Source organism: Furipterus horrens, unplaced genomic scaffold (assembly GCF_987537825.1).
Source record: "Furipterus horrens unplaced genomic scaffold, mFurHor1.1.pri manual_scaffold_13, whole genome shotgun sequence".
NCBI classification, from domain to species: domain Eukaryota; kingdom Metazoa; phylum Chordata; class Mammalia; order Chiroptera; family Furipteridae; genus Furipterus; species Furipterus horrens.
The window spans coordinates 2,413,743-2,440,763 of NW_028327183.1; the positions used below are offsets into that span (position 1 = coordinate 2,413,743).

The following is a 27,021-nucleotide window of genomic DNA, read 5'->3' on the forward strand; positions in this document are numbered from 1 at the left end:
CTCTTTGCGTCTTTCATGGGACCCTTCCTGCCCCTGGAAAGGTAAAGGGCCCTGGTTCGCAGTGTGGGCCCCAGAACAGAAGCACCCGTCACCTGAGAACATGTTAGAGACGGCACCCCCCCACCCCCCCGCCCCTGGCCCCCAGGAGCACTGGGGCCGGTTCCCACGCACAAAGGCAAGAAGGACGGGTGGAGACAGTGGCCTTCCGGGCTCCCCTGGGGACGTCTCGAGTCTGGAAAGCAATCAGCTCGGACGGAACGGGGCCAAGATGGGAACAGCCAGCCACGGGTGCTTGTGGGAAACGAGGTGTTCAGGCGAGGGGGGCTCACGGCGGGGCTGCTCCTTGCAGAACGGGCCCCCCAGGCCTAGGGAAGGAGCACTCACCACACAGACTCAGGCGGAGCGGCAGGCTTAGCACGCACCACAGCCACGCACCAGCCCCAAGTCCCGGCCCCACAGGGAGGCCGCACGCAGCCCCCTGGCCCCCGCCACCTCCCCGGCTGTCGCTCATCTGCCTGTGCCCACCCTGCCTGCCTCGCCTCACCTCTCCCTGGCCTCAGGTGGCGCGTGGACGGCGCAGAGGCCAGACGGGGCGGCCCCCGGGACGGCAGCCTCGCTGGGCGGGGAATGCAGGCCCTGTGCCGAGGTCAGCGCAGGGGAGGTCACATTAGAACACGCTCTGAAGACCCCGAGCGCTTCCCGGCGATGGCTCCAGCCGACAGGGGACTGCAGGGTCTCGCATTGCAACGTAAGAACAGACCTGTAAGGACACTGGGATTCCTTGGACGAGAAAGGGTTCTGCCAGTGCTAGTAAAATCGGACTGTGTTCTGGGAGGACACGCCCAGCTCTGGGGCTCGCTGTGGCCAGCAGGAGACAACCTGGGGATGCTGGCGGCCTCACTGTTCCGCCATCCTGCAGGGGGAGAAGAGAAACCTGGGTCACTCTCTCGTTCCACCCGGCACGGCGGCAGGGCCCACTGAGCAGCGGGGGGCGGAGCCCCAGCAGGCCGCCCCCTGAGGGAGCCGGCCCAGGGCGGGCTGCGGACGACACCCACCGCTGCCCTGCGTGTCCCTGGTGCTGCTTCCGTTTTAGAAACCTCAGCGTTTGTGTTCATTGTTCAGCAAAACAAAATTCACTGTTTTAACCGCGTTTCAGTTAGGCCTCGGGGGCAGCAATGACATTCACAGTGTCGACAACCCTCACCGCCACCTGCAGCCTGAACGCGATGGACGCCAGCGCCCCAGCCCCCCAAACCCTGCCGGGGCTGTGGGCGCGCACACGGGCCCCCGTGGCCCACTCAGCGACAGGCCCCACAGCACCGTCCCCGGCTGCGGCTCTTTCATACCCCGCACAAATGGCCGCAGGACCCCACCTGAGGCCGTTCCTCCTGGTCTCACGCCAGCCCCCAGGCGCCAGCACAGCCCGGCCCCGGGACACAGCTGAGCCAGCGCGTCTTCATCTGGGCGGTTCTTCCGCTCTGGAGGCTGAAAGGAAGAGAGTTCCATTCGCAGGGTCCCTGCAGGTGCCCCTGCATACAAGAGCCCTTGGGGGGGGGGGGGCAGTCAGGGCTGAGATTTAAAGGCACACATATAAGTCACTCACAGCAGGAGAAACATGTTTCCCCAACAGCCGTCAGCACACTCAATGGGCCCGTGGTTCAATGCAGCAACAAAGTCACGTTTCTAAAAGCAAAAGCACCAAGTCAAATGTCACCTACACCCCCCCACCCCCAACACCAAAAGGGCGGTGCGGAACAGAGTACTGAGGGCGAAAAGGATGACGGGAGAACAGAAGAGCCGCCACAGCCCAGCCCTCGGATGGACCATGGGTACGGCGGCCCTAGGTCTCTCCGTCCCTGTGGGCCGAGAACACGAAGACGGCTTCGAAGAAACAGTTAAACACTGAGCCGCCAACCTTATTAGCTGTCAGACACAACCTGACTTCCTAAAATGGAAAATCCTTCCCACTGTTGTGTCCACTGAAACCTCCAGAAAAGAATGATAAAAGTATAAAGACCTTAAAAAATACCAAGAATGTCAGAAAACATACATGTTCTCAGGTTATTTATAAATAGCCAGAAAAAATAAATGTATCTGGACAAAATGGGCAGATATCCAACATCAGGACACTGGCTAGAATTAGTCCATCTTCACAAAACTTACCCAGAATGGAGTTTTCCCAAGATTGTATATTAAAGTGATGAAATGCTTAGAGGATCATGTGTGTGGAGATGTGAAGTTTACATGAAAGTCACATGATTTCAATGTGTGAGCACATGTAAATACACATAAAGGACTAGAAAAATAAAAATAGTCATTTATGGGTGGCTGTTACAGATCTCCACTGTCTGTGCCATTTTCTAACTTCCAACATATTTAAAAAACAAAATGATACACCTCTGCAAAAATATGCAACACAGTTGACCTTTGAACAACACGGGTCAGAGCTGTGGGCTCCCCCAGAAGAACTAGTAGCCTCCTGCTGACCGGACGTCTTACAGATGACAGATGATTTGTAAACTGTATTCTTACAATAAAGTCAGTTAGAGAAAACTGTTTAAATCCTCAGAAAATTCCCTTCCAGGACTGCACGCTGAAAAAGATCCACAGGTTGATCACTGGGAGACTTCCGGCCAAGACGGAGGCCTAGACAGACATGCTGCGTCTCTCTCCACAACTAAGAAGGAACACAACTACCTCAAATCTAGAGACAACCAGAAGTTCCAGAAAATCAAGCTGCATGGAAGTCCAGCAAACAAAGATATAAAGAAGAAATACTCACCCAGACAGGTAGGAGGGGCGGAGCCAGGTCGGAGAGGACCCGGTGTGGTGGCGGCAGCTGTGGCAGCAGTGGCAGGCCGGCGGAAAGCAGTCACACGTTTTAAAGTCAGGAGGGACACCTGGGGAGCATTCCCAGCTCCTCACAGGACCTTGCAGCTCACGGTCCCAGCGCCGGGGAAAATCAAGCCTCATTGCTTCTGACTGTGCAGCCCAGTGGGGGTTGGGGCAGAGGCAGAAACTGCCAGTCTCTCAGCAGAGTCCGCTTATTTGCAGGGCCCCCACGGTCCTGGAATGTCCACAGACCCACCCACTCTGGGAACGACGGCCAGGGCAGCAGCTAGAGGGGTGCTAGCCCCATACGGAAGAGGTAGAAGAGCCTGGAAAAGGGGCGAGTGCTGGGCAGGCGGCATTGTTCCCTCTCTGACCCCTCCCACACATACAGCGCCACCTCGTGGTGAAACGGGTCGCCCTGTACTGACAATACCTCAGGCTCCGCCCCTTACAATGTAACAGGTGTGACAGCTCTGCCTAAGACACAGAGGCAAACAAACACAGGAGCCTGTCAGAATGAGGAGACAGAGAAGTATGGCCCCAAAGAGGGAACGGATCAAGGTTCCAGTGGGAGAACTAAGCAACGAGGAGATAGCCAACCTCACAGACGAGGAGACAGCCAACCTAACAGAATTCAAAACACCAGTGACAAAGATGCTCACAGGCTTGACAGATATGCTTGAGTACGGCAAACGCATAAGGGAAGAAGTGAAGGCTATGCTAAGGGAAACGAAGGAAAATTCACACAAAACCAATGGTGAAGGGAAGGAAACTGGTTCAAATCAATCATTTGGAACATAAGGAAGAAAAAAAGTCAACCAGTACAGAATGAGAAAGTAAGAATTGAAAAAAATGAGGGGCTTAGGAACCTCTGGGGCAATGTTAAACACGCCAACATCCGAATCATAGGGGTGCCAGAAGGAGAAGAGGAAGAGCAAGAAATTGAAAGCTTATGTGAGAAAGTAATGAAGGAAAACTCACCTAATATGGCAAAGGAAATAGACATACAAGTCCAGGAAGCACAGAGTTCCAAACAAGCTAGACCCAAAGAGGACCACACCAGGACACATCATCATTAAAATGCCAAAGGTTAAAGATAAAGAGAGAATCTTAAAAGCAGCAAGAGAAAAGCAGAGAGTTACCTACAAAGGGGTGCCTATAAGACTATCAGCTGATTTCTCAAAAAGACAGGCAGAAAGGGACTGGCAAGCAGTATTCAAGGTGATGAAAAGAAACCTGCAACCAGGATTACTCTATCCAGCAAAGCTATCACTTAGAATGGAAGGGCAGGTCAAGTGCTTCCCAGACAAGGTAAAGCTAAAGGAGCTCATCATCACCAAGCCATTATCATATGAAATGTCAAAGGGACTTAAGAAAAAGATCAAAATTATGAACATTAAAATGACAACAAACTCACAACTATCAACTGAATCTAAAAAATAAAAGCAAAAACTAAGCAAACCAGAATAGGAACAGAATCACAGGTGTGGGGATCGTTCGGAGGGTTATCAGCTGGGAGGGGGAGGGGGAGAAATGGGGAAATGGTGCAGGGACTAAGAAGCATAATTGGTTGGTACAAAGTAGACAGGGGGAACTTAAGAATAGTATAGGATGCCCTGGTGGCTGTGGCTCAGTGGATTGAGCATCGGCCTGCGAGTCAAGTGTTGCTGGTTCGATTCCCAATCGGGGCACATGACTAGGTTGCACATCAGGTCCCCAGTTGGGGGAGCGAGTTAGAGGTAACCACACAGTGATGTTTCTCTCCCTCTCTTCTTTCCCCTCTCTCTAAAAATAAATTAATAAGTAAATTAACAAAAAAAATAATAATAATATAGAAAAGGGTGAAGCCAAAGAACTTATATGCAGGACCCATGGACATGACCTAAGGGGGGTGGGATTGCTGGAGGGAGGGGGTACTGGGCAGAGGGGAGCAAAGGGGATAAAATTGTGACTACGGTAACAACATAATCAATGAAATATACTTGAAAAAGTAAAAGAACCACACAGTAAGTGGGCCCCAGCAGCCCAAGCCCAGGTTCAAGGAGAGCTGTGTATTAAATGAAGGAAGAAAGCGCTTTTCTGCACACGCGCAGAGTGGGAGCAGGCAGACCTGGACCCTCGTTTGTGGCTTACCCATGCTTCCTTTTGCCACAGAACCGGTCACACAAGCTCGCCCTAGACCCTGCTAGAGACAAGGCTTACGGAGGGAGGGGATGACTGTGCATCACTGAAGAAAGGCACCAGAGGGAAACTGCTACCCAGAGCTGGTGCGGGCGGGTAGAGCCCAGAGGAACCCCAGCCGACTCCTACAGTCGGGGAACCCCTATGGGCCACACAGATCTGTGGTCACTCCGGAGGCAAGTTCAGCACAGCGCCGACGGCGTCAGGGAGAGGACCGAGTCAGCTCTGGGGCGCTAGAGAGAAGCATAGGAAGAGCAGCTGCTGGTCCTTGGATGCTCATGACGTGCAGGGCACTGCGGCAGGTCTCCCACCTCCGGCAGACAGAACCCCCGGGAGCAGCAGCCTTAACCCCGCCCCACCCCCCCACGCCCTGAGGCCGCCCCGCTGGCCCTGCGCATGAGCTGGGGCTGCCTGGTAGGCCCTCAGAAGCCTGGCTTCTGAGCCCAGGCTCGTGATCCCAAGGCGATGAAAATAGTCACTCATTTTTGTTTTGTTCAAGGAGAAAAAAGGTGATCAGCATTTCACCTAATCAATCTCCTAAGAGGTGTGAGAATCAAAAGGTGAGCAAGAGGGCGGGGAAGGCTTGTCGTGCTGACCGCGGCCGGTGGCACTTCAGACCAGAACTCCCGTGGTTCAGAACAGCGCCCCGCCCTCTGCCACGGAGCGCAGACCCGAACAGGAAAGCCCCTCTGCGGAAGGAAACGCCACAGTTCTTCCATTTGCCAGAGATTCTTTAATGAGAATTAGAAAAGACCACAAACATTTTTTGCAAACTGTTTTTTTAAAACAAATGATTTGCTTTTAATTACAAATACTATGTAAGATGATGCCTTCTTTTGCAAAACCAATAAATATAAGAAATTTTAAACATATGTGATTTGTCCAAGATAGTTGGAAAAAAAAGAGCCAGATTTTTTTTTTTTTTTAGTGTTTTTAAAAAATCAGTATATCCTAACCTTTCAAAGAATAAGTTTGAAGGTCTGACTCAGCTGGAGGAGAAGAGACAGACCACCTCATAGCTGCTTTAAATAGCTTCGGATAATGGTTCCTGTGCCACCCTCCCTTTCTGGGACTCGTATCTTCACAAAAATAGCTGAATTTAAAGTATTTCTAATGAGCTGATTAATGGGGAGAAAAAATATTATGGAACACACATGTATAAACTTTACCATAAACAATTATGCATATCAAAAAGACACTAACTTTAAAAAGGTACAAAAAAGAAATGGGAAAAGCCTGAATTACAGAAAAGAAAGTCAATTTATTTAATGAAAAACTAGAATTAATAAAAATTAGCAAATACACACAAAAAATATACACACACAGCAGCACTATGTATTGACTCAAAAGGGGGGAAAGCAGTGGCCCGAGGCCACGCAACATGGCTTGTCAGTTAAAGGAAAAACCCAAACACACGCACGCACGCACGCACACACACGCACACAGGCAAAAACAAAACAACAAAACCCAGTATTTTTCAATAGTACACTCAATCTACAACAAACACAAATTCAGAATTACTTTACAATGCTTCCTTTCTTAATACAAAAGATGCCCCTCTTGGGTGTATATATATATATATATATTTTTTTTTTTCAGTGGTTTACTGTTGACTTATTTTAAATATATTAGTGTTTACATGCAACTGTTTCCTGTATTTAACAGCCTCTCCTTTTATCTACCTTCATGTGACTAGCCGCACCGACCCAGTGTTGGGCTGGCAGGCAGAAGGTGCCTGTTCTCTGAAACTGAATGCAATGCTTTGAAACACTGGCCGGAAAATATTTGATTGCCATTTCAACACATGGAAATAGTTACATTGATGCCTAAATTGCCATTTTCTGCAAAAAGCTGTGCAATGCTGGTGTCAAACACAAGACAGTCACTGTTCATAATGGCTGTGGCGATCCCCTCATGAATAGATCGAGGCGTGGCTTCCCAAGTCAATCGCCGCCTATGACCATTCAGCTCGAGTCGATACGCAAAGTTTTCCGCTTGCTTGCGAGTCCCGATCAGCTGCACGATCGCAAAGAACTGCTGGTGGCCGTCGTACTTCTCCTGCTTCTCCAAGACCAGCATGAAGTGGAAGCCGAAGCAGGACTGCATCATCACCCAGTCCACCGCCCCGGGGAGGTTGATGTCCGTGGCGAGGAAGACGATGTCCTCCCCCTGCAGGGTCGTGATGGACTTGTGCTGGTGCATCAGGTGCGGCATGACGGCGTCCAGGGAGCCCTGCCACTTGCAGGACGCGCCGGGGCACGGGCAGGAGTAGGGCCGGAACTCACAGAGCTCCTCGTGGTCCGCCTTCTCCGTGTGCGGCAGGGTCACCTCGCACCCGGAAGACGCGTACTTGCACGGGAACAGCACCGAGTTGGCCACCTTCTCCATCGCCAGGTTGCGGATGGACCCCAGGGGGCCCCGGCAGGTCGGACAACACGTGAGCTTCGGGCGACAGTTGCTACAGACGAGGTGGCCGCTCTGACACTGAAGAATGGGCGGTAACACATAGTCAAAGCAGACAGGGCACTCGAAAAGACTGGCCAAGTCATTGTTGGACGCGGTGGTGCCCGTCAGGGCCGGCACCCGCTGGGACGGCGTGCACTTGGAGGTCCCCGTGGGCAGCGCTGTCGCAGTCTGGCGGCTCATTTCTGGGACAGGAGCGTAAAGACAAGAAAAAGAGGAAGGAGAGAAGTAGTTACAGTTTTGTTTTACAAAGTTATACTTGTTTCATGCAAATTTTACTGAGCAGAACAATAAAGGAAAATTTATTAAAATTAAAAAACATGACTACAGAAAATATGCATTTTGATTATTAGGGTTATATACTGGATGAAGTACCTCTACAAGATGCCCCAGAACCATCGGAATTCACTTTCTTAAAAAAAAGGGACGCGCCACCCCTGAGCGCCCTGGGGGACAAACGCTGAAACGAGCGCGGCCGGCCACTGAGAAACGCTGTGAGCAGCTGACGTTCAAACGCGGCGGTTTCAGCTGCCCGGCCTCCTCCCTGTGCTCACTTCCCCTAGTCACCCTGTTTTCCCTGCCCTGCGCCAGCTGCCGGCGGCTACAGGGAGCTGTAAGCGACCAGAGTGTCCCAGGCTTTCACTCCAATGAAGTCCTCAAGATGGCCCGTTCTCCGCTTGGGGACCAGAGCGCTGACAGGGCCAGCTGCCACCTGTCCCCCGGCCACCTCTATCATGTCTCTCCCCAGAATGTCAATGCCGGCACTGACGGGTGTCCCCCTCAAAGGGAGGGAGGACAGAGGACAATGCAGGGCTGTCTATCCTCCAAGTCCCAGGCTGATACTCAGCGAGAGTGAATCGCTCTATTCTCCTTCCATTCCGCAGTGCAGACCAGCCCCAGTCTGCCGGGGGAAGAGTCGGGAGAGGTGAATAAAAACAGGAGCAGCCGAGACACACACAGCACGGGGTGGGGGCCTGAGTCCCCGGGAAAGAATGCCTGTACCCGAGGCCCCCGCGGCAGCGGAAGGCCTTCGTCAGCACCGCGCGCACAGGGAAGGGGGCAGCGTCACCTGAACAGCCGACGGGTCACTACCTGCGAGGCTGCGCACAAGAGGAAGCAGCCCCTCCCCCAGGAGCCTACCTGTGTCTCGTGGTCAGTGGCAAAAGGCCAGCGTGCCGGCCTGGGGTGTGGTCCCGTGACTCTAGACGCCATGTTTCTTTCTACAGAATTAAATGTAGCGTTTGCTCAGTTTCACTCCTTACTCTGTTGCAAAGAATTTAACTGAGAAACAACGCTGGCCACTGATGCGACACTAAACGCGGGTTCTGCGTCACCCAAGAGTAGACACCCTAACGTGCAGCTGAGGGTGCGGAAAGACCGACTCCGCTGTCACTAAAATAGCCTGCGTTCGGGAGGAAGCTGAGCGCGGCCCAAGCGCATGTAGGGCAGCAGCGTCCGGCCGACAAAGCAGCGGCACAGGGACCTCTGTGTCCCCGGGTCCCAGGGGACTCCGCGCCCGGCACCCGCGCGTTTTAGGTCACTCGTCAAACAATGGGCTTCGCGCTGCCCGCGCCCTGTCTGCGCTGCGCGCCGATCCCTCGGCCCATTTTCCGCCGCGCGCTTCAGTGACAACAGCGGGCGAACGCGCTCCGAGCCGCCGGGGCCTCCCCCGTCGCCGACCCAAACGGCGGCTCGGTTTGCGCTCGACACAGTGTAACCGCTGAGCAGGAAAAACGAGTTCAGTTTCGGGGCCTAACAAAACAGCCACACACTCAGCGGCAGGGCAGGTCCGCGGTACAATGTATCTATCATTCTCCAAACGCTCAAATCAAAGCCCTGCTCACAGCGTGAGAACACGTGAAACGCGGCGGGGCTTCTCGCGAACGAAGGCACCACGCTCCCAGGGGAGCTGCGGCCGGGACGGCCCGGCGGGACCCGAGGCCGGTCAAGTGCGAAGCGAAGGAAACGCCCCTGCGCGTTCGCGGCGCTGCGACCCGGTCCCCCGGCCGCCGACGCCCGGCCCCCCCGACCCCCGGACCCCCCCGGCCCCCCGGCCCCGCAGCCCGGTCCCCACGGGCCGCTACCTGTCCGCTTCCGCGTCCCCGCGGCCGGGAAGCACGTGAGCACGGCGCCGCGCCAGGCGCACAGGAACGCTGCGGGCGACTTCCCGGTCATGAGGAGCCCGGCCGGGCGCGCCGGCCCCTCCCCGCGGGGCAGACCCTGCGCAGCGGCGCCGCCCCAGCAGGGCGCTCAGGCCCTGCGCTCCGCGCACCCGAGTCCGCCCCCAGCTGCAGCGGCGAGAGCGGGAGCGCACGGCTGCCCGAGCCCGGCCGCGGCCGCAAACCCGGGCTCCATCGGCCAGCTGCCCGGCGGGAGGGCGGGGGTTGGCCCAGGCGCAGCTGCGGGCTCCGGCCCGAGAGAAGCCCGCCCGCTGCACCGGACGCCGGCGGCCGCGGCTCCGCGGGGCGGGGCGCAGGCAGGGGCAGGGGTGCGGCCGGAGGGGCCCCGAGCTCCGCCCCCGGCCGGGCCGGGCCACAAAAGCCCTGGGCCCGGCCCCGCCGCCAGCCCCGCTGTTCCTCTGGGCCCCGGTGCGCGGCTGTCGGCAGCTCCGGGGTGGTCGGCCTCGCCGGCACGGCCCGCAGGGGAACCGCGCGGCCCCACGAGCGCCCTCCCCGCGCCGCCCAGGCCGCGCTCACGCCTCCCTGCCGCCGGCACCGCACAAAAGCCCCGCAGGGGCAGAGGTCACACACCGCCGCATGCAGCTCCCACCCGACGCCACGCGGGGGCTACGCGCTCCTCCCACTCGTGGGAGCCGGCCTACACGGCCCCATTAACCCGAGTGGCCGGTTTCTCTTCAAACAAGAATCAGCCTGGCCGCATGCAGTCCTGGGCCTCGGCCTCGCACCGTCAGCTGTGGCCTCCTAGGGGACCTGCCACAGCCGTCCACGCCGCCGGTGGGGGCACGCCCCGCGCAGGAGAGTCTGCATCACCCCCTTTCGGCATCAGTTCTCAACTCCAATCGCCGCCCACCCTAGTAGCTGTGTGTTCAACCGCCTCAACTTTATTTCAATAATCATTAGGCTACACAAGACATCATTAGGAACAGAATATAACTGAAAATAGACTCCGTTGACAAATACAAATTACTATTACCTACGTTTTATTTTCTGATACGGATTCATTCTAGGTAGGTCTCCGGTTTCTAGGAACGGAGACTTCCGAGGTTTCAGGCAGAGAAACTCTTCCCCAAAAGAACGCAGGCAGAACCCAAATGCATGAACAAGGACATCGCTGACTCCGCAAGCTCAAAGAAACTTGTTTTCCCCCACACTTCCAAAGGGCCCGCGCGGGGCCTTCCAGCACCGGCCGAAAAGCCATGAATCTGCAAGCGAGCAGGGCAGCGGGAGCAGAAGTGGTCTCCAGCCGCCTGCACCTGAAGTCGGGCCATCCCCACCCCACCCCGCTGCAGAACGGGGCGTTCCCAGCCCCACCTGCCTGTGGTCTGGGTCAAGGGAGCTGGGTAGCTTCGGTATGTCATAGGAGATACACGTTCCAAAACACGCCAGTATTCACCTGACACCCCCGAAAGTTACGAGAGACCCAGAACTAGTGGGTTCCAGACACACAATCTAAAAACGCCTTCGGCTTGTAAAGGTGATCAAACATTTCTGCCGAAGATCAACTGCCATTTAACTAATTTTTATACAGTAAACAGAATTTCCCAACTAGGTATAATACTTATTTACAGTGGTTTTACAAGGAGCTGAAAATTTCACAAAAACTACACTATACTAAGACAAGCTCACAGAATCCAAAGTAAGCAAAAATTCAAACTTTTGCAAGAGTGTGCTAATTACCTACACTTTCCTAAGATTGCATCTTTCCAGCCCAGTTTGGTATGAAGTTTAAACAGATTTTAGTCTAAACAAAAGCATTTTAGAAACAGTAATGTTGTCTTAGCAAGCTCAGAACACTGAACCATCGCTTTGACACATTGACACACAGTATAAGTAGATGGACTTAAACGTTTATTCTCAATTTCATGTGGGAACTTGTTCCATTAAACGGCTGGTGAAGAATCTGATTAGTCACAACCGCATGCCTGGCCTCCCTACCAGCACAGCGCTGTGCTTGGCATCTCCCAGTCCACAGACACTGCCCGCGCGGAAAAACAATGCCCTCCCCCGACGTGTACACACTGACCCTGCCGCGGCAGCGGGAAGCTAGCACAGTCACTAACGAAGCAAGTCTAAAATGGAGCAGCAGGCAGACAGGGAAGGACTCCCAGTGTGTCGCCGCGAAGCAGGCGCAGGGGCGGGCCCCCAGGAGTCGTCTGAGTGGGAGGAGACGCGCTTCGGCTAATCGCCTTCAAAGGGGCCGAGAGAGACACTTTGTAAAGGTCGGTCTGCCTGAGAAATGTGGAAACAGTCAAAATAGGAAGTAAAACTTGCATTCCTCTCCAGTAAAAGACAGGCTGCAAATACCATCTCCCCTTCTACTTCTCCAAAAATTATTTCTAGAAGTGACATAATATTTACTGTAAAATAAAAGGGGGGGCGGGACAGGGGAGAGCAACAGGCGGGAAACAGAACAACTGTAATAGAACGATAACAAAATAACACCAAGAAAGGACAGGTTTGTATGATAAAACGCTCTGTTTTAGAAATCAAGGGGTTAAGTGAAACTACTCCATTCAAAACACGGAAGGGCTTTTCTCCTCTCCTCCGCTGACTTTTCAAAAAAGGTACTTTCTACATTTGACATTGTGATGGGTATCATGCAGAAATGTTTGTTAAATTTAATGTTAAAAACTGCTTCTAATTTAAGATTTACTTTTCACACACTGACAGAATTTAGGCAAGTCTCATTAAAAATTCAACAGCTTAAAAGTTAAACGCCAGAGTTTGTTACAACCATCATACTAAGGAAGAAGTAGTAAACAACCTAGCTTTAGTTTCCGAAACTGTAGCAGAGTGATTTTAAAAAAATTTAATTGTATTATTTCCTCAGAGCTCCCTTTTCCTGAAGGTCGGTCTGGGGCGAAGCCAGTGCCCAAGGGGCCGCGCGGCCCGCAGGGGAGAGGCCCGGACAGAGGAAAGGCCGCCTACTGAACGGAGGTGCTGGGCAGTCAGGGGAAGGACAAGGCAACCCTGCTGCAAATTCGTAAGGCCGAGCACACTTGCGTTCTCACCGCCTGCATCGCTGTATTTTGAGCTTCCGCCTCAGGTGAAAGGACACAGACAGACAGACAGACAATCTAACCCAGAGCTATTAGGCACCACACTAGACACTGAAATACGACAACAGTAGGAGATGCAGAGGAGGAGATGCCGCCTTCGTAAAATGTCTCATCAAAAAGCAGCCGATACACAGAAGAGTTAAGATCAGACACTAAAAAGGGGGGGCTTGCCTAAAATACGAGGAGCCCCACCATTTAAAGATTTAAGAGTTCATGAGGGGAGAAGGTAGTAGCCCCTAGACTACAACCGCTCTCAGTCTTCAGGGTGCTTACAAATCACCTAGGCACCTTGTTCAGATGCAGATTCCGCTTCAGAATCAGCATTAGCCTGCAGCAGAGCCTGGGAGCGGGCGCTTTTCACCAGGTCTCGGTGCGGCCAAAGCTGCTGGCCGAGGCCCACGCTGAGCAGCAAAGGGGAGCGAGAACCAGGAGAGAGAGGGCAGGGCCTCACAAGTCAAGGGCTGGGAGGGGTTAAAGAAGACACATAAAAACTCACACGTGCATCACTATTAGAGTAAACTACGCTTTATTATATTCTTATGGTAAAAACTTGTATTACTCCCGTAATCAGAAAATAAGAAAAAAGGCAACAAGCAGCTATGCTTAGATATGCCAGAACCCAAGGACTATAGTACCAATGAGCCCTTATGAAAATTATTTGATGAAAAAATAAATCAAACCGATCAAGTGATGAAGTAAAATAACTTAGAAATGATGATTCAGCTGGAAAAATAGTCCACAGTGACTCTACTTGAATATAGAACTAAGACTAAACTATAGGCATTATGATCACAAACTAGGGTGTAAATATTATAAACCTTGGCAAGGTGTAAGTAATTATAAAACAATGAACAATCATATGATAAGGAGGTAGGGAAAATAAAATAATACGTCAAGTAAGACCAGGCCATGGATCAGCAAATATGTACGTTAAAACAAATCCAGATACAGATCTTACACCCTCACAGAAAGTAAAATTTGCATCAAAGACCTAAATGTAAAATGTAAAACTATAAAACTCCTAGAAGACAACATAGGAGAAAATCTAGATGACCTTGAGTTTGGCAATGACTTTCCGGACACACCAACAAAGACAGGAACCAGGAAGAAACAACTGGTAAGTGAGACCTGATTAAAACTAAAAATCCTTGCTCTGCAAAGCACACTGTCCAGAGGACGAGATGACAAACCACAACCAGAGAATGCAGTTGCAGAAGACATATCTGAGAAAGAACTATTATCCAAAATACAGAAAGAAATCTTCAGCGAACGTTTTTCCTCTGTTCTGTCAAGTTTCTGCAGGGGGTGGTCTTCGCTCTTGGCTTTAGGAATAACCTGATGGTATTTTAACAATTGTAAAACTGATTTAAAAATGGGCCAAAGACCTTAACAGACCCCTTACTAAAGATACCAGGGCAGCAGATGAACACATGAAAACACACGTCATCACACCGTGTGTCATCAGGGAAATGCGAACTCAAACAACAGGAGACCACCACGCACTTATCCGAATGGCCAGAGTCCGGAACACTGACGCCGCCAAGTGCTGTGAGGCTGTGGGGCAACAGCCTTTCACTGCTGGTGGGAATGAAAAATAAAAGAACCAACAACAGAGTTTTGGACACGGAGGGAGACCAGATACGAGAGTGCACTCAGGATGTTACTAACACCAAACTCAGCCACACTAGGGACCCTGGAACGAATCACTAAATAAAGGACACGGAGCACCCCCGCCCCCGGTGTGGCTCAGTTGGTGGGAGTGTTTTCCCCTAACAGAAGGGTCGCGGGTTCAATTCCCAGTCAGGGCACAGACCTGGGGTTTGGGTCTGATCCCCAGTCCAGGCACGTACGATCCTCAGTCCGGGTGTAAATGGGAGGCAGCCAATTGATGTTTCTCCACCAGCCCCCCTTCCCCTCTCTAAAAGCAATGGAAAAAAAAAAAAAAAGTCTCATGTGAGGATTAAAAAAAAACAAAAACCTGGATTATTCAAGATTTTCCTGGATTTTTCAGCCTACTGTGCTGCTGTCATACCCTCAGTTTGGGAAACTGGGTCTGAAATCTGATAAGGACCCCAGTGTGCAGTGAAGAAAGCTAAACCGGGCGCCTGCCCCCCTGTGAGATGCTGGGTCAGCAGCCTTCTAAAGGAGGTTGTCTCTCCATCCTGCAGATGCGGAAATTCAAGGTCAGCAGATCTGCCCCGACTGGTGTGGCCTGGCCGGCTGGGGTGCTGCCCTGTAACGGAAGGGCTGTGGGTTCGGTCCTGGTCGGGGCACATCCGGGAGGCAGCCGATCGATGTCCCCCTCTTTCTCCCTCCCTTCCCCTCTCTCTAAAAGTAAATAAATAAAATCTGTTTTTTTTAAAGATCAGAAAATATAAGAAGTAATAAAAGCAGAGCTAGACTGTCTGTTTTATTCCTAAATCTTATTTTCTTTCAAATAACCCTAACAAAAGTATAATCTCCTTCTCAGACTGGTAGAGGAGTTAACTTAGCATCCAACACGTCTTTCAATGTTAATAAAAACTGACCAAAATGTTTAAAATGTCCTTAAATTCTTTGCATTAAACCTCCAGTCCTAGGAAGTAGCTGCTTGTTGAAATGTTTTGTATCCAAGTGGTAGAATCTGACCCTCTGAGTTTCTCATTAAATCATTAGACATGAAATAAAAGAGCAGGAGGGTCAAAATAGGCTAAACGTTGTTGTTCTTCTTCTTCATATATTCTTTATTCTTTGCTTCCCTTTGTCACTTTTTCTCACCCTTTTTGTTTCACAGCACACATTATTAAATTACAGAACTTTGCTAACACACTTGAAATTACTGAAACTATGTCGGTCAAGATCACAACACAATCACTACTACAAGTCTCACAGTCTAGAAAAACATCCATGCCCTGGTCTAGTAGCTCAGGTGGTCAGAATGTCATCCCGATACACCAGGATACGCCAAGCTACCCCAGGTCGGGGGTTCAGTCCCCGGTCAGGGCACGTACAAGAATCAACCAGTGATGCACGAATAGGCAGAACAACAAATCCAAGTTTCTCTCTTCCTTCCCCTCTCTCTAAAATTAGTACTTGGCTGCTGTGGCTCAGGGGACTGAGTGCTGGCCTGTGAACCAAAGAGTCACCAGTTCGATTCCCAGGCAGGGCACAGGCCTGGGTGGGGGCCAGGTCCCTGGTTGGGGGCCATGAGAGGCAACCACACATCGATTTTTCTCTCCCTCTCTTTCTCCCTCCATCCTCCTCCCTCTCTCTAAAAGTAAATAAATAAAAGCTCTAAAAAAAAAGGAAAATGGAAAAAGAAAATGTGTCACGTGGCGACTCCAGCACGCAGGGCGACCTAGCTTCGCTCAAGTCAAAAAGGACTTACAGCCCAGCAGCCTCAAGGCCTCGTTTCTAGCAGGGGCTACCCAACCCTCTACACGCGGTGTGATCTGACTCACGGTCGTGTAGTTCTGTTTGTGTTCACGCTGCAAGCCTGAACTGTCCCAGCCTCTGACGGACAGGATCCATCCCCGCCTGGTCACCTTGGCTCACTGCTTACAAACACTCCTGGGTCTCCGATCTAACCAAGTACTCCTCAGCTTCCTTTCTTAACTCTGCTCTTCCCGCCGCCCAAACTCTGGAAATTGGGAGATATCCACGACCTACTTGTCTTCACTTTGGTGACCTCATTCGGTCTTAGTTTTTAAATTCCGCCAATATTTCCAAGGACTTCAGCATTTTTATATCCAGCCCGGATAAAACAAACAAAACCCTCTAGTTTTCTGGACCCCAGATTTATACAGCGAGCGGCCTCCTAGATGTTCCCAGGGGGGAGGGTGGCAAAGCTGACCCCTTCCCTTCTCCCACGCTGCCCTCACTTGGTGGCAGACACCTGCACGCTTCCGGTGACGCAGTTCCACAGCCCGGAGGTCCTCCCTGACCCTTCCTAGCACACCACGCATCCCAAACCACCAGGAAGGCGAACTGTACCTCCTTCTAAAACACACCCAGAGAGCAACCAGTCCTCGCCCCCACCCCGCCCCACACGGCCCAGGCCACCGCTGTCTCTCTCCCGACCACTGCAAGACCCCCAACCGGGAACCGGTGTCCGCACCTCCGCCCCTGCCCGCCCGCACACCCCACTACAATGTGTTCTGAGCACAGCAAACAGAGGAAACCAGCCGCTACTTCCACCAGACACGCCACTGCTCTGCTCCCCACCGTCCCCGCTGGCGACCCCGACACAGCCCAGCCACGTGTTACTCTGACTTCGCTCTGCCACGCTGGCCTCCTTGTCCCATCCGACCAGGGCGCCCCCTTGGGCCTCTGCCCGAAGATACTTCTCCCCTGGACATGCGATGACCATCTCTCCCAGCCTCGGCTCTTCTGTCGCCTTCTCAGTGAGGCCCACCCTGTCCCCTCTTTAAAGGGACAGTGCTCTGCCCACTGACCCATCCGCTCTGTGCTCCTGATCCTTGCCCATTGCACCCCTTCCACTTCCCCTTCTCCCCCGCCCCGTCTGTTTGTCCAAGGACTGCATCACTTCCTAACAGGTTAATACAATTTACTCATTTATTATGCCGTAGCCTCCCCGCCCACCCACCCCCAAACTGGAAGGTAAGAATTTCTCTCTGGTTCCATGATGTGTCCCAAACACTTAACACAGTGCCTGGCACACAGCATGGCTCAAAAATATTTATTGGATAATAAATAAATCAGAAAGCAGAAGAACTCTGGACTTCTGAGTAGCAACACCCAACGCTAGATGTAACGGAACGATGCTTCTTAAAACCCTCGCAGAAAACGATTAGCATCCCGGAGCGCTTCGCCCAAGCCAATGGGCCCAAGTGCTGGGGCAGAAGAACGCTGTGAGGTGTTGGAACCGGCTTCCTGTGGACGCAGCGCTCCTGGAGGATGAGCCCTCCAAACCCACGGGAATGGACCAGGACAGAGGACAGCAGAGGCCGCGCCCACGGAACAGGGGCGGGAACACTGGCGACAGCCTCACACTGGAGGACGAAGGCGGTGCGAGGCCTCCCAGCGAGCCTGACAGCCAGGCCGGTGGCAAGGAAGGCGGGGCAGCACCCTCAGCGGGCAGAGGACCAAGCAGGAAATAAAGACAAGCGCCAACTACAAGGAAAACGGCACAAATGCAAGTTAAATGGTGCAGGGAAGTGGCACAGAGCCGTCTGTCTCCATGCACGCAGGTGTGCGCGCCCCGTGTCACGGAGGACGGGGAGTGGGAGCTGCCGTCACTCGCTCGCACTTCCCAGCACCACTCCTCCCCCCCTCTGCAGCTCCCTCGATGGCACCCCTAGTAGCCTGGACAGCACCCCTAGCCTGCCCGGCACCCCTAGCCTGCCGCAGCAGGGCGCTCACTACCGATAAGCACTCTCAGCTCAGGCTTCGCCCCCACTTCCTACAGAAGAGACCACGGAAGCCATCCCGTGTGACTTACCACCCCCTTCCCTCCTGTTAGAATGGAACAAGGGACCTGCACTTGAGCACTGTCCTCTCTCCTTTAAGACTCCACGCCCTTGTTCGTCCTCCTCTCCGGTCTGAACCTGTCCCTCTCCCAGCGGGGGCGGTCCCTCCACCACCCAAACACGCTGTCTCCCACCTGGCCCTGAGGCCCACGTCCCCGACTGCCCTCGGCCTCACTGCATCGCAGGGTGTCTCTGAGATGCCTCAAGTCCAGCGGATCAGAACTTGACACTGTGCTGCCACCCCTGTCCCAGCCCCACTGGTCTTCCCCGCCTTGGCGAACAGCACCATGACTCACACAGTGGCTCAAGCCAGAGCCCACCTAACCCCTTCTGTCCCTCGCCTCTAAAACCTAATCCGCCAGCAAGTCCTGTTAATTCCGCCTCCGACGTGCATCTCAGACCCCCCGCTGCCCCTCGTCCGCGCTGCCACCACCCTGGCCCAGCTGGCCAGCAGCAGGAGCGGCCTTCGGACCAATCAGCTCTCCCAGCGACAGGATGGCACGTTCCAAAGCTAAAAGGGCATGCTCCTCCTTGGGTCAAAACCTCCTGATGGCTTCTCAGCACCTTAAAACTCCACGGACGTGCCTTACGCGGCCCTGCCGACCCCTTCCCCCGTCCGTGCGCTCCAGCAGCGCTCCGAGAGCAGCACTGCCCGCGCCCCCGCAGGGCCTGCGCCTGCTCCTGCGGCCTGGGTGCCCGCCCGCCCGTCCCCGTCCCAGAGCGCCCGCGTCACCACTGCTGACAGCGGGCCCCTCCGGCCCCGCCAGCCTTTGCTTCGGCGCCTCTGGCTCCTTTTCGGCACCTGTCACAGTTTGTAATTCTGTTTATGCCCCTCACTCGAATGTAGAGTAATCTTTAGAGAAATTAAGTAACCCACCGAAGAACTAGTTTTTAAAAACTGTTTCCGCCCTTTCTTTGCATTAGGCCACGTGCTTCTAGATGCAAAAGCAGGCAGCACCCTGCTCTCAAGGGGCTTCAAGCCACAAATGCACCAGTAAGAGATGGGGCCCGGAGACACCTCCAGGTCTTACTCTTAAGAGCCGGTCCCCTTAACCACTTACTGTACCTGCAGCTCTAGTGGCAGACCTAATGACTGTCCACGCGCTAATGGGCACTATGGCTCAGACAGGCGAGTCGTGCTCCCTGAGTGGCACAGACAGACATTTGAAGGACTAAGAACAGTCATGAACAAAGGCACAGAGATGTTAAAGGACAGACCGAATTCAAGAAACAAAGATGACTCGTTTACCCAGGCAGGGCGGAGAGAGAACGCTAGCGGAGGGGCCGGGAAGCACATGAAGGACAGTGTGAAGGTGTCAGTCACTCGGTGACCTACGCCGAGCCCCGCCGCCTGCCACAGAAACGCTGAACTCTAGGCAGACAGGGGTGATCAACACCGTCTCCACCGAGTGTACCGGGGGGCGGGGCAGGGCAGAGGGGGAGCACAGAAAAAGTTCCAGTTTGGGGACACGCACTACAGCGGGGCCAGGCAGAGAGCGCTATGGGACCTGAGAGATGACACCCAACTCAGGGTGGGAGTCCAGAAAGACCACAGAGCTCAGCAGGAAGAGTACATGGTGACACCGGCACCTGCCAGCACGCAGCTGACATGACAGGGAAGTCAAGAAAGAGGGGGCCCAAGAGGGGCCGCGTACTTCCTCTCCGTGAGGGCACGCGAACTGTCCGCTGACGGCAGCCGCGTAAGTCACCTCTATCGGAAAGCTCCCTTAGACGGCAGCAGGAAGACCTGGAGGGGGACAGAGACCAAAGGCGGGCAGACCCCTCAGAAGGCAGAGAAGAAGACGGAATGTAGACGTGAAAGTGGGGGGCGGGGCCACACTGCCAGATTCGAAACACACACACAACAGAAAAGTCACGGTCTGACCACTAACTGGACAGACGGAGACGCTGAGACCTGGGACAGAGGGACCGGGCAGTGAATGTGAAGCACCCGAGTCCGCGGAAGTGAGTACATACTACCCTACACTTGCCAAAGCTCATAAATGCAGCACGAGGGGTGAGGCAGAACCAAAGCGGGGCCTCTGGGGCGCTGATGTGTGTCAAGGCGGGCGCACCAACCCTAACGAATGGATCCCTCGGGCGGAGGATGCTGATGACAGGGAAGTCTGTGTATGAGAGGGGACGGGGGATGGGGAGTCCCACTGCTTTCTGTTCTGCTATGAATCTAAAAATGCTCTGGAAAATAAAGGAATTTTAACAAATGACCTACAGGCTCTCCAAGAGAGCACGCGTGTCTGCAGCTCAGCAAGGAGACGGCGGTCGGTCACAGACAGGCACGCACTGAGCGGCACAGGAATAAGAGCCACAGCCCCCGTGCTGCTGCCACAGACGCTCCGGGGACTACGTCCGCAGAGAAGCGTGGTATTCAAAGTGCATGGGGGACGTGGCTGCTTACGAGAAATCACTGAAGAAACCGTGTAAAGAAGAAAAATTTATCCTCCTATTTTTTGTTGTTATTTTGGAAAAGGGTGTAGCGGAGGGGGAAGGAGTCTGAGGTTTTCATATATTCTGTTTGCAGTGAGGTCAAAACCAAAAATATCCAGAAGTTAAACATTTTACAAGGGGTATACAGAAAATCTATAATTATAATCAAAAGTCTGTAACAGAGTTCTTCAAGAAAGAAAACCCTGCAATCTTTAGAACTTGAGCAAATCAACTGCTTTAAAATGTAAGTGTTCACTTTGCAAAGTTACTGAACACTGCGTTATCCTCGTTATGTAAGCCCAATGTTCAAACACTGAAAATAAAGTCCTAGTCTTCAAATCATGCCACTGTTGCCATAATTAGATATTTCCTTTGTAACTCGAATTAATTTTATCCTGAATATTCTTAATTGCGGTATTAAAGAGGATTGCTCTACAGCAATTTTATAAAAACTTCCCAAACCTTAGAGACAACATTAAATTAAGCTGACTTGAAGTAAATGTTTCTGAATTTGTAGGCTGTGAAATAATTATCCTGAGACGTTCCATATTTATTCATTTACGGTACTTCGGTTTAAAAGTATCATTAAATGTTGCTAAATGATGCTGGAAAGGCGCCAAGGGGGGCCATGTAGACCACGTTTGTAACATAACTAAAGAAACTCTTCCGCAAAGCAAACCAGGGTTGCACCGAACCATTGCAGGGCGCTACTGCCTGTGTCTTTAGTTTCCAGGACAAGACAAGCACACAACGTGTATAACCCACTTGTAAGTCTCAAACGTGACCCGTCCCCAAGTCCTCCGAACCCTAACCAAGGCCCTCGCCTCCCCAAGGGTCCCTCTCCCCCCGGTAACAGGCGCTGACCACCGCGCTCCGCAGCAGCTACACTTTGCTCTTCCCCGGGACGGGGACCCCAGACACCCACACTCAGAGGGTCGCACTGCCACTTCTGCACAGCAGTCCCTTCCGTCCTGGGAAGCCACCTGACGCGTGGACGACCAAGTGCGCAAAGGACGCCTCACTGCAATCAAATTGATGTCTTTAATTCCAGACCCCACAAGACCTATCCAAATCCCTTACCAGAGAACCTTCCAAATGCCACCGTCTCAGAACACCTGTCACTGTGTCACCTAAGCCTCTCATTTTCATTTGTAACAACAAAATGCACCCCAAGAAAAACCCAAGAAGTAACGATCTGTAACTGATTTCACAAATTCTGGCCTAAGCACCCCCAGCGCGCCCGTCCTCCTAAGCTGAGTAACTCGGCACCAGGGAGCCCCCAGCCCCCGGCTGTCACCTCGGGGACGCAGGGACCTCACTCCGCCCTGTCCCCGATCAGGCAAACGCGCGGGGAGAGGCTAAGCATCCCGCCCAAGGTCGCAACCCGGCGGTGGGGCCTGGCTGAAGGCGGAGCGGGCGGCGGAGCTCCCCACATTCATCTGCTGGAGGAGGGGGCCGTTTACCCGTGACAGGCGCTCGGCCAGGGTGGGGGCCAACGGTCCGCTGCCGGGGGTGGGCGGGGACCCCGCGCCGCGTGCGCGCTCAGGGCTGCGGGGACTTGGACGGGCCGGCTGCCCGCCTGGCTCTTCCCAGCACGCACGCCGGGCGTCGGGCAGGCAGGCTCTGCGCCTTCCGGGCTGGAGACAGGGACTCACTGCGCGCCGCGGCCCGGGGGCTCCGCGGCCCCAGGCTGCGCATCGGGAGGGCGGGGGGCGGGGGGGGACCCACAGCGCCCGATCGCGGAGCCCGGCACACCCAGGCGGCCGGCGGGAGCCACGGCCTCGCGGGCCCGGCCGCAGCGCGACCTGCTCCCAACGACACAAACAAGGGAGGCGGCTGCGTTCCCCGAGCGCACAAAGCAGGCTCGGCCGCGGCGGCAGGGCGCGCGCGGCGCTCCGAGGCCGGGCCCGGGCCGCGGGCGGGCGGGCGGGCGGGGAGGGGCCGCGGGGAACGGCCGGCGCGGCCCGCGCTCAGCTGACCTCCGCCATGTTGGCCGCGCACCCCGGGACCCTTCGCAACAAAGGCTGGCGCCGGGGCGCGGCGAGCGCGGATGCCTTCCCGGGCGCGCGGGGCCGACCCCGCGGCGGAGGCCCTTCCCCGCCCTCGCCCGGCCGCGCGGGGCCGACCCCATCGCCCGCCGCGGGCCCGGGAAGCGGGGGGCGGGGGCGGCGGCGGCGGGAGGGGAGGGGCGGGGGGCGGCGCTCGGCGGCCGGTCGGGCCCAGACAAAGGCGCCGGGCCGGGGGGCTGCCGCGCCCCGGCTCGCCGCCCCGCCGCCGCCGCCGCCGCCGCCAGGGCCCGGCCTGCGATCCTCCCGCCCGAGAGTCCCCGGCGCGGCTCCTCCCTCCAGGCCGGGCCGCACTTACCTGTGGGCGGAGAGCGCGCCTCGGACCCCGGTCCCGGCTCACACGCGCTCCGTCGCCGCCGCCGCCGACCCCCGCCGCCCCGGGCAGCGCCGCCGCCTCTGCCCCGCGCCGACACCGACCGGACACCCCGGGCCGCCGCCGCCGCAGCCGCTCGAGAGCGCGCCCCGCAACGGCCGCCCCGGCTCCCCCCTGGCCGCCGCCGCCGCCGCCGTGCCGCGCGTCCTCGAGCCCGCCGCGCGCTCCCGCTAAATACCACACACTGCGGCGGCCGCCATGAGGAGGCGCGGCCCCGCGCGCCGGCGGCCCGTGGGGCGGGGCTTCGCGCGCGCAGGCGCAGAGGCGCTGGCGCGTCCGAGCCCCGCCCCCTCCCCAGCGAGCGCGGCGGCGGCGGCGGCGGCTCAGCACCTCGCGCCCCGCCAACGCCGGCGCTTCCCGCTGCTGCTCGCACCCACCGCCCGCCGGGCTCTGTCCGGGACCCGCGAAGCCGCAGGGCCGGGAAGGCGGCCCGGGCCCCGCCCGTCCGGTTGGCGGGGCTTGCTCAGCGCCTGCCCGGGCCCTTCCCGCCCGAAGGAAAGCCCGCCGCCGTTTTGGCCGCCGGCGGGGACCCTGCCCTGGAGGAGCCGGGGCAAGCGCCCGCCCAGCTTAGGGCTGCCCGGCCCCCCAGAGCGGGGCGCGTGTCCAAGGCCCGCGGCCGGCCAGCACGCCTCTTCCCGCGTCCCGTCCGCAGGCCCGGCGGGCCCCGCGCCCCTCCCGCTGCAACAATGAAAGGCGGGGTCGCTCGCGGCTCCTCGGCGGCTACAATGTGTCGCCCGCGTGCCCGCGGCGTCGGGGGCGCGCGCGGCCGCGGACACAGTATCCTCCGGGGGGACGAAGTTACTTCGTAGGCAGCAGGAGCCCCCCGGGACCCGGCTCCCCGCCGTCGGCAGCCTTTTCCGCGGGGAGACTTAAAGCGAGCGGCCCCCCGACGACCCACTCGGAGGCCGGCGCGGAAGCCCAAGGCCCGGGGGCCGCTCGCGTCCGGCTTCCCGGGACCAATGGGCGGCCCGTCCGCGTGGGTCCCGTTGGGTCTCCTCTACCTTAGACCGGGCTCGGCGGGACGGCGGTGCTGGCTTCCTCCGGGGCCATGAGCACGTCCCGACAGTGCGTCTTGAGGTCTGGGGAGTAAAAAAACTGATTAATTATAAAAAGAAGAAATAAACAAACACCTCGTGTTCTTAGCCGCAGGCGGTACTACGCATGTGCTGATCCCCGAAGCCCAGAACGTGGGAGAGTTACTCCGGCGTGTGCGGTCACTGGTGGCCTTGCCCCGCGTTTCTTCCACGACAGATACTTGGGGAGGGAGGCTAGCGCGCTGGGCCACGCACCGCCGAGCCACGCAGCTTTCCTGGCGGGGGAGCCGTGCGCTCGCTCGCATGCCGGGCACCATGTACTGGGTCCTGGGAATGCGGTGCACGGCTGCACTCGTGGAGTACATGCCATCGAGCCGGGACCCGGGCGGGAACCCGTCTCGCAAACGGGTCTCTACAACCGTGAAAAAGTGTTTCCACAGGAGAAGGAGGGCGGGGGCCGGGTGCTACGTTCTAACAGGCCGTCGTGGGACGGGACGCGTGACTGCGCAAAGAAGGGAAGGGCCAGAAGGACTAGGCCGCGGTGGGAGTCCTGGCGAGTGCAGGGCGTGAACAGGGCAAAGCGTGGCAGAAGAACCCCTGGCGTGGGGTCTGAAAAAACCTCCGCTGTGGGCTTTTCCCTTAGCGGGAGGGGCCAGGAAGCTGATGGAATCAGGGGGGTCTGCGGAGGCCTGCGCTTTGGGGACCAAGGCCCCCAGAATCTGAAATGGACAATGCTTCTGAGCCTGGTAAAGCCACGCAAGGATCAGGGAGGAGGACGATTGGAACCCGGCCTCAGCTAAAGGGGAAGGCTTTCCAAGGCCAACACCGTACCTTAGGTGAGGGGACAATCACAGCAGAGAACAGGCAGCCAGACCGAAGGGGCGGGGGCAGCTGGGGTTTGGCTGAGGGGATTGACCCAAATGAGCAGAGACGGACCCGGAATAACACTTCTGTCCAAGCAGAAATGAAGTTCTGAGCCAAAGAGGTGGCCACGGAAGGAGGGTCCCGGAGGCCCCTGCAGGGGGATCAGTGGGATTTCGGGGGGGTGGAATGTGAAGCGGGGTGAAGTGCAAGGCTGATGATAACAAAGGTAATAGTATTAGCTGACGTTCTGAAGCGTCTGCTCTGAGCCAGGCCCACGCATGACCTCAGGGAAACTCCTGTGGAGTAATACCCTCATCATCCCCATTTCCTATATACGGCAAGTGAGCACAGGAGGGCACCTCGCTTGCCTAAGGTGACCCAGCTGCTAGGCGGCAGAGCCAGGATTCACACCCGAGCCCCCAGCTCCGTAGCTCTGCTGCCAGCTCTGCTCGGAGATTTCTAGCTCAGCAAAGGGTGGCACCTGGAGCAAAGGTCAGCTGGGTTGTTGGAGGCCTCAGGTGTGAAGCGCCTGGGGCCAGACAGCGACCAGCTGGGTACGGAGTTGCAGATCACTGTCCCGGGGGCGGGGGTGGGGGGGTGGAGGAGGGTGGGGTGAGGGGGCGTGGGGCAGGGAGGGGCTATGTGGTCCATGAGTCAGAGCCGCCTGGGGCCTCAGAGGTGAATTATTTTTGAGGCTTGTCACTTTCAATTCAATGAAGGCAAAGGTAGACTTTACAAGAATGTATTTTAAAGACAGAAGATCGATCTCAACCAGCTAAATTAGAAAAAGTAGACACGAAGCAAACCATGATACATACAAAAAGTTTGCACATGTTGTGATGTCTGATCTTATCAGGGGCAGGTTCTAGACTCCACCCTTAAAGGGAAAAAAGCAGTGTAATTATTGAAAATTATGATTTCAAGATTACCCTTGAAAATCCTTTGAGTCGGCCATAAATTATAGCGCCATTATTTTGTTTCTACAGCCCTGGACCACGTATATATGTATAAATGTCTGGCATATGATAAGGTTTACTCAAACGAAATGTTACAGTATTCCTAATCACACTGTTGAAACTGCAGTTTTCCGCTCACGTTTCCGTGGGGTGGGGGGGCGGTCAGTGGAGTCCAGTTTCGCTCCAGTCTGGAGGCAAATTTTCCATTTTCACTAACAGTGGGCCAGGACCAGCCACGGGCCTGGTACTGTGTTGTAAGTTACAGGTCTCACTTTCGGGCCCCGAGGGGGAGAGCTTCCTAGGGGTCCAATGTCAATGTGGCCTGCTCCCCAGACCCTCTCAGCCTCTGCAAACAGTGTAATGGATTTGACTAAAGAGAACTTGCCGGCGCGGCCATTAAAGTTCCAAACTCCCCACTTTGCCAAAAGCAAATGTTGGGTCCCTGAAACCCGCACCCCACCCCCTACCCAGCACTGTGTCCATCTGGAAGTGACAGGCAGTACTCATTTGGCCCCTCAATGACAATCAGGGACTTACCTTATAACACTGGTGGGTTCTTTGAAACTGCAGGGTGCCCAGGATAAAGTCCCCTGAAGACGCCACACGCCCGTCGGTCCTCAAAGTTTGGGGGCTCCACGTCACTCACTTAGAAGCCGCTTCTGCCTCTGGAATTCTCCCACTTGCTTTGCGTGGCTGGGCTGCTGCCTGTTGTTCTCTAGAAGAGTCTAAGTGCTCCTGCCTCCTTTTATACAACTCTAATCTCACTTTATCTCCACTAATGTTAACTGGATTTAGGGGGGGTTAATCTGATTGAGTTAATTTCTACTGAATGAATGAGTGGAGAAGTTCGGGACACAAACATCAGTCCCACCCGTTTTAAGCATCTGCAGAAACCCAGCCCCGCTGTGAGGTAACGAGGCACCCTTTTCGGCCTAGGCAGGCAGCTCCGCTCCCTCGACAGTGGACCTACAAGAAAGCACTTGGTAAACGGTTAGGTCAACCCAGGCAGTGCTCTCCGCTCGATGGGATTTCAGGATGAGAGCCAAGTATTTTCAGGCCACATGAGGAAAATATTTCAGGGCAGGGAGCCTTCCTGGTCT

The 27,021-nt window shown here is 55.4% G+C and overlaps 1 protein-coding gene across 5 annotated transcripts; it reads right to left on the minus strand.

Moving 5' to 3' along the window:
- Positions 1–6,254: 6,254 nt before the first annotated feature.
- On the minus strand, positions 6,255–26,473 carry SIAH1 (siah E3 ubiquitin protein ligase 1). 5 transcript variants are annotated; one of them, XM_090260902.1, is made up of 3 exons: positions 26,459–26,473; positions 24,069–24,146; positions 6,255–7,661 (listed from the first exon to the last, which is right to left on the minus strand). In XM_090260902.1, exon 3 carries the CDS (start codon positions 7,657–7,659, stop codon positions 6,811–6,813), a length of 849 nt encoding a protein of 282 aa, XP_090117028.1. In that variant the 5' UTR covers positions 7,660–7,661; positions 24,069–24,146; positions 26,459–26,473; the 3' UTR covers positions 6,255–6,810. The 5 variants fall into 5 exon arrangements, with proteins under 5 accessions (XP_090117028.1, XP_090117027.1, XP_090117026.1 ...); XM_090260901.1 differs by lacking the exons at positions 24,069–24,146; positions 26,459–26,473 and adding exons at positions 8,617–8,692; positions 22,993–23,038; XM_090260900.1 differs by lacking the exons at positions 24,069–24,146; positions 26,459–26,473 and adding an exon at positions 22,993–23,050.
- Positions 26,474–27,021: the final 548 nt, after the last annotated feature.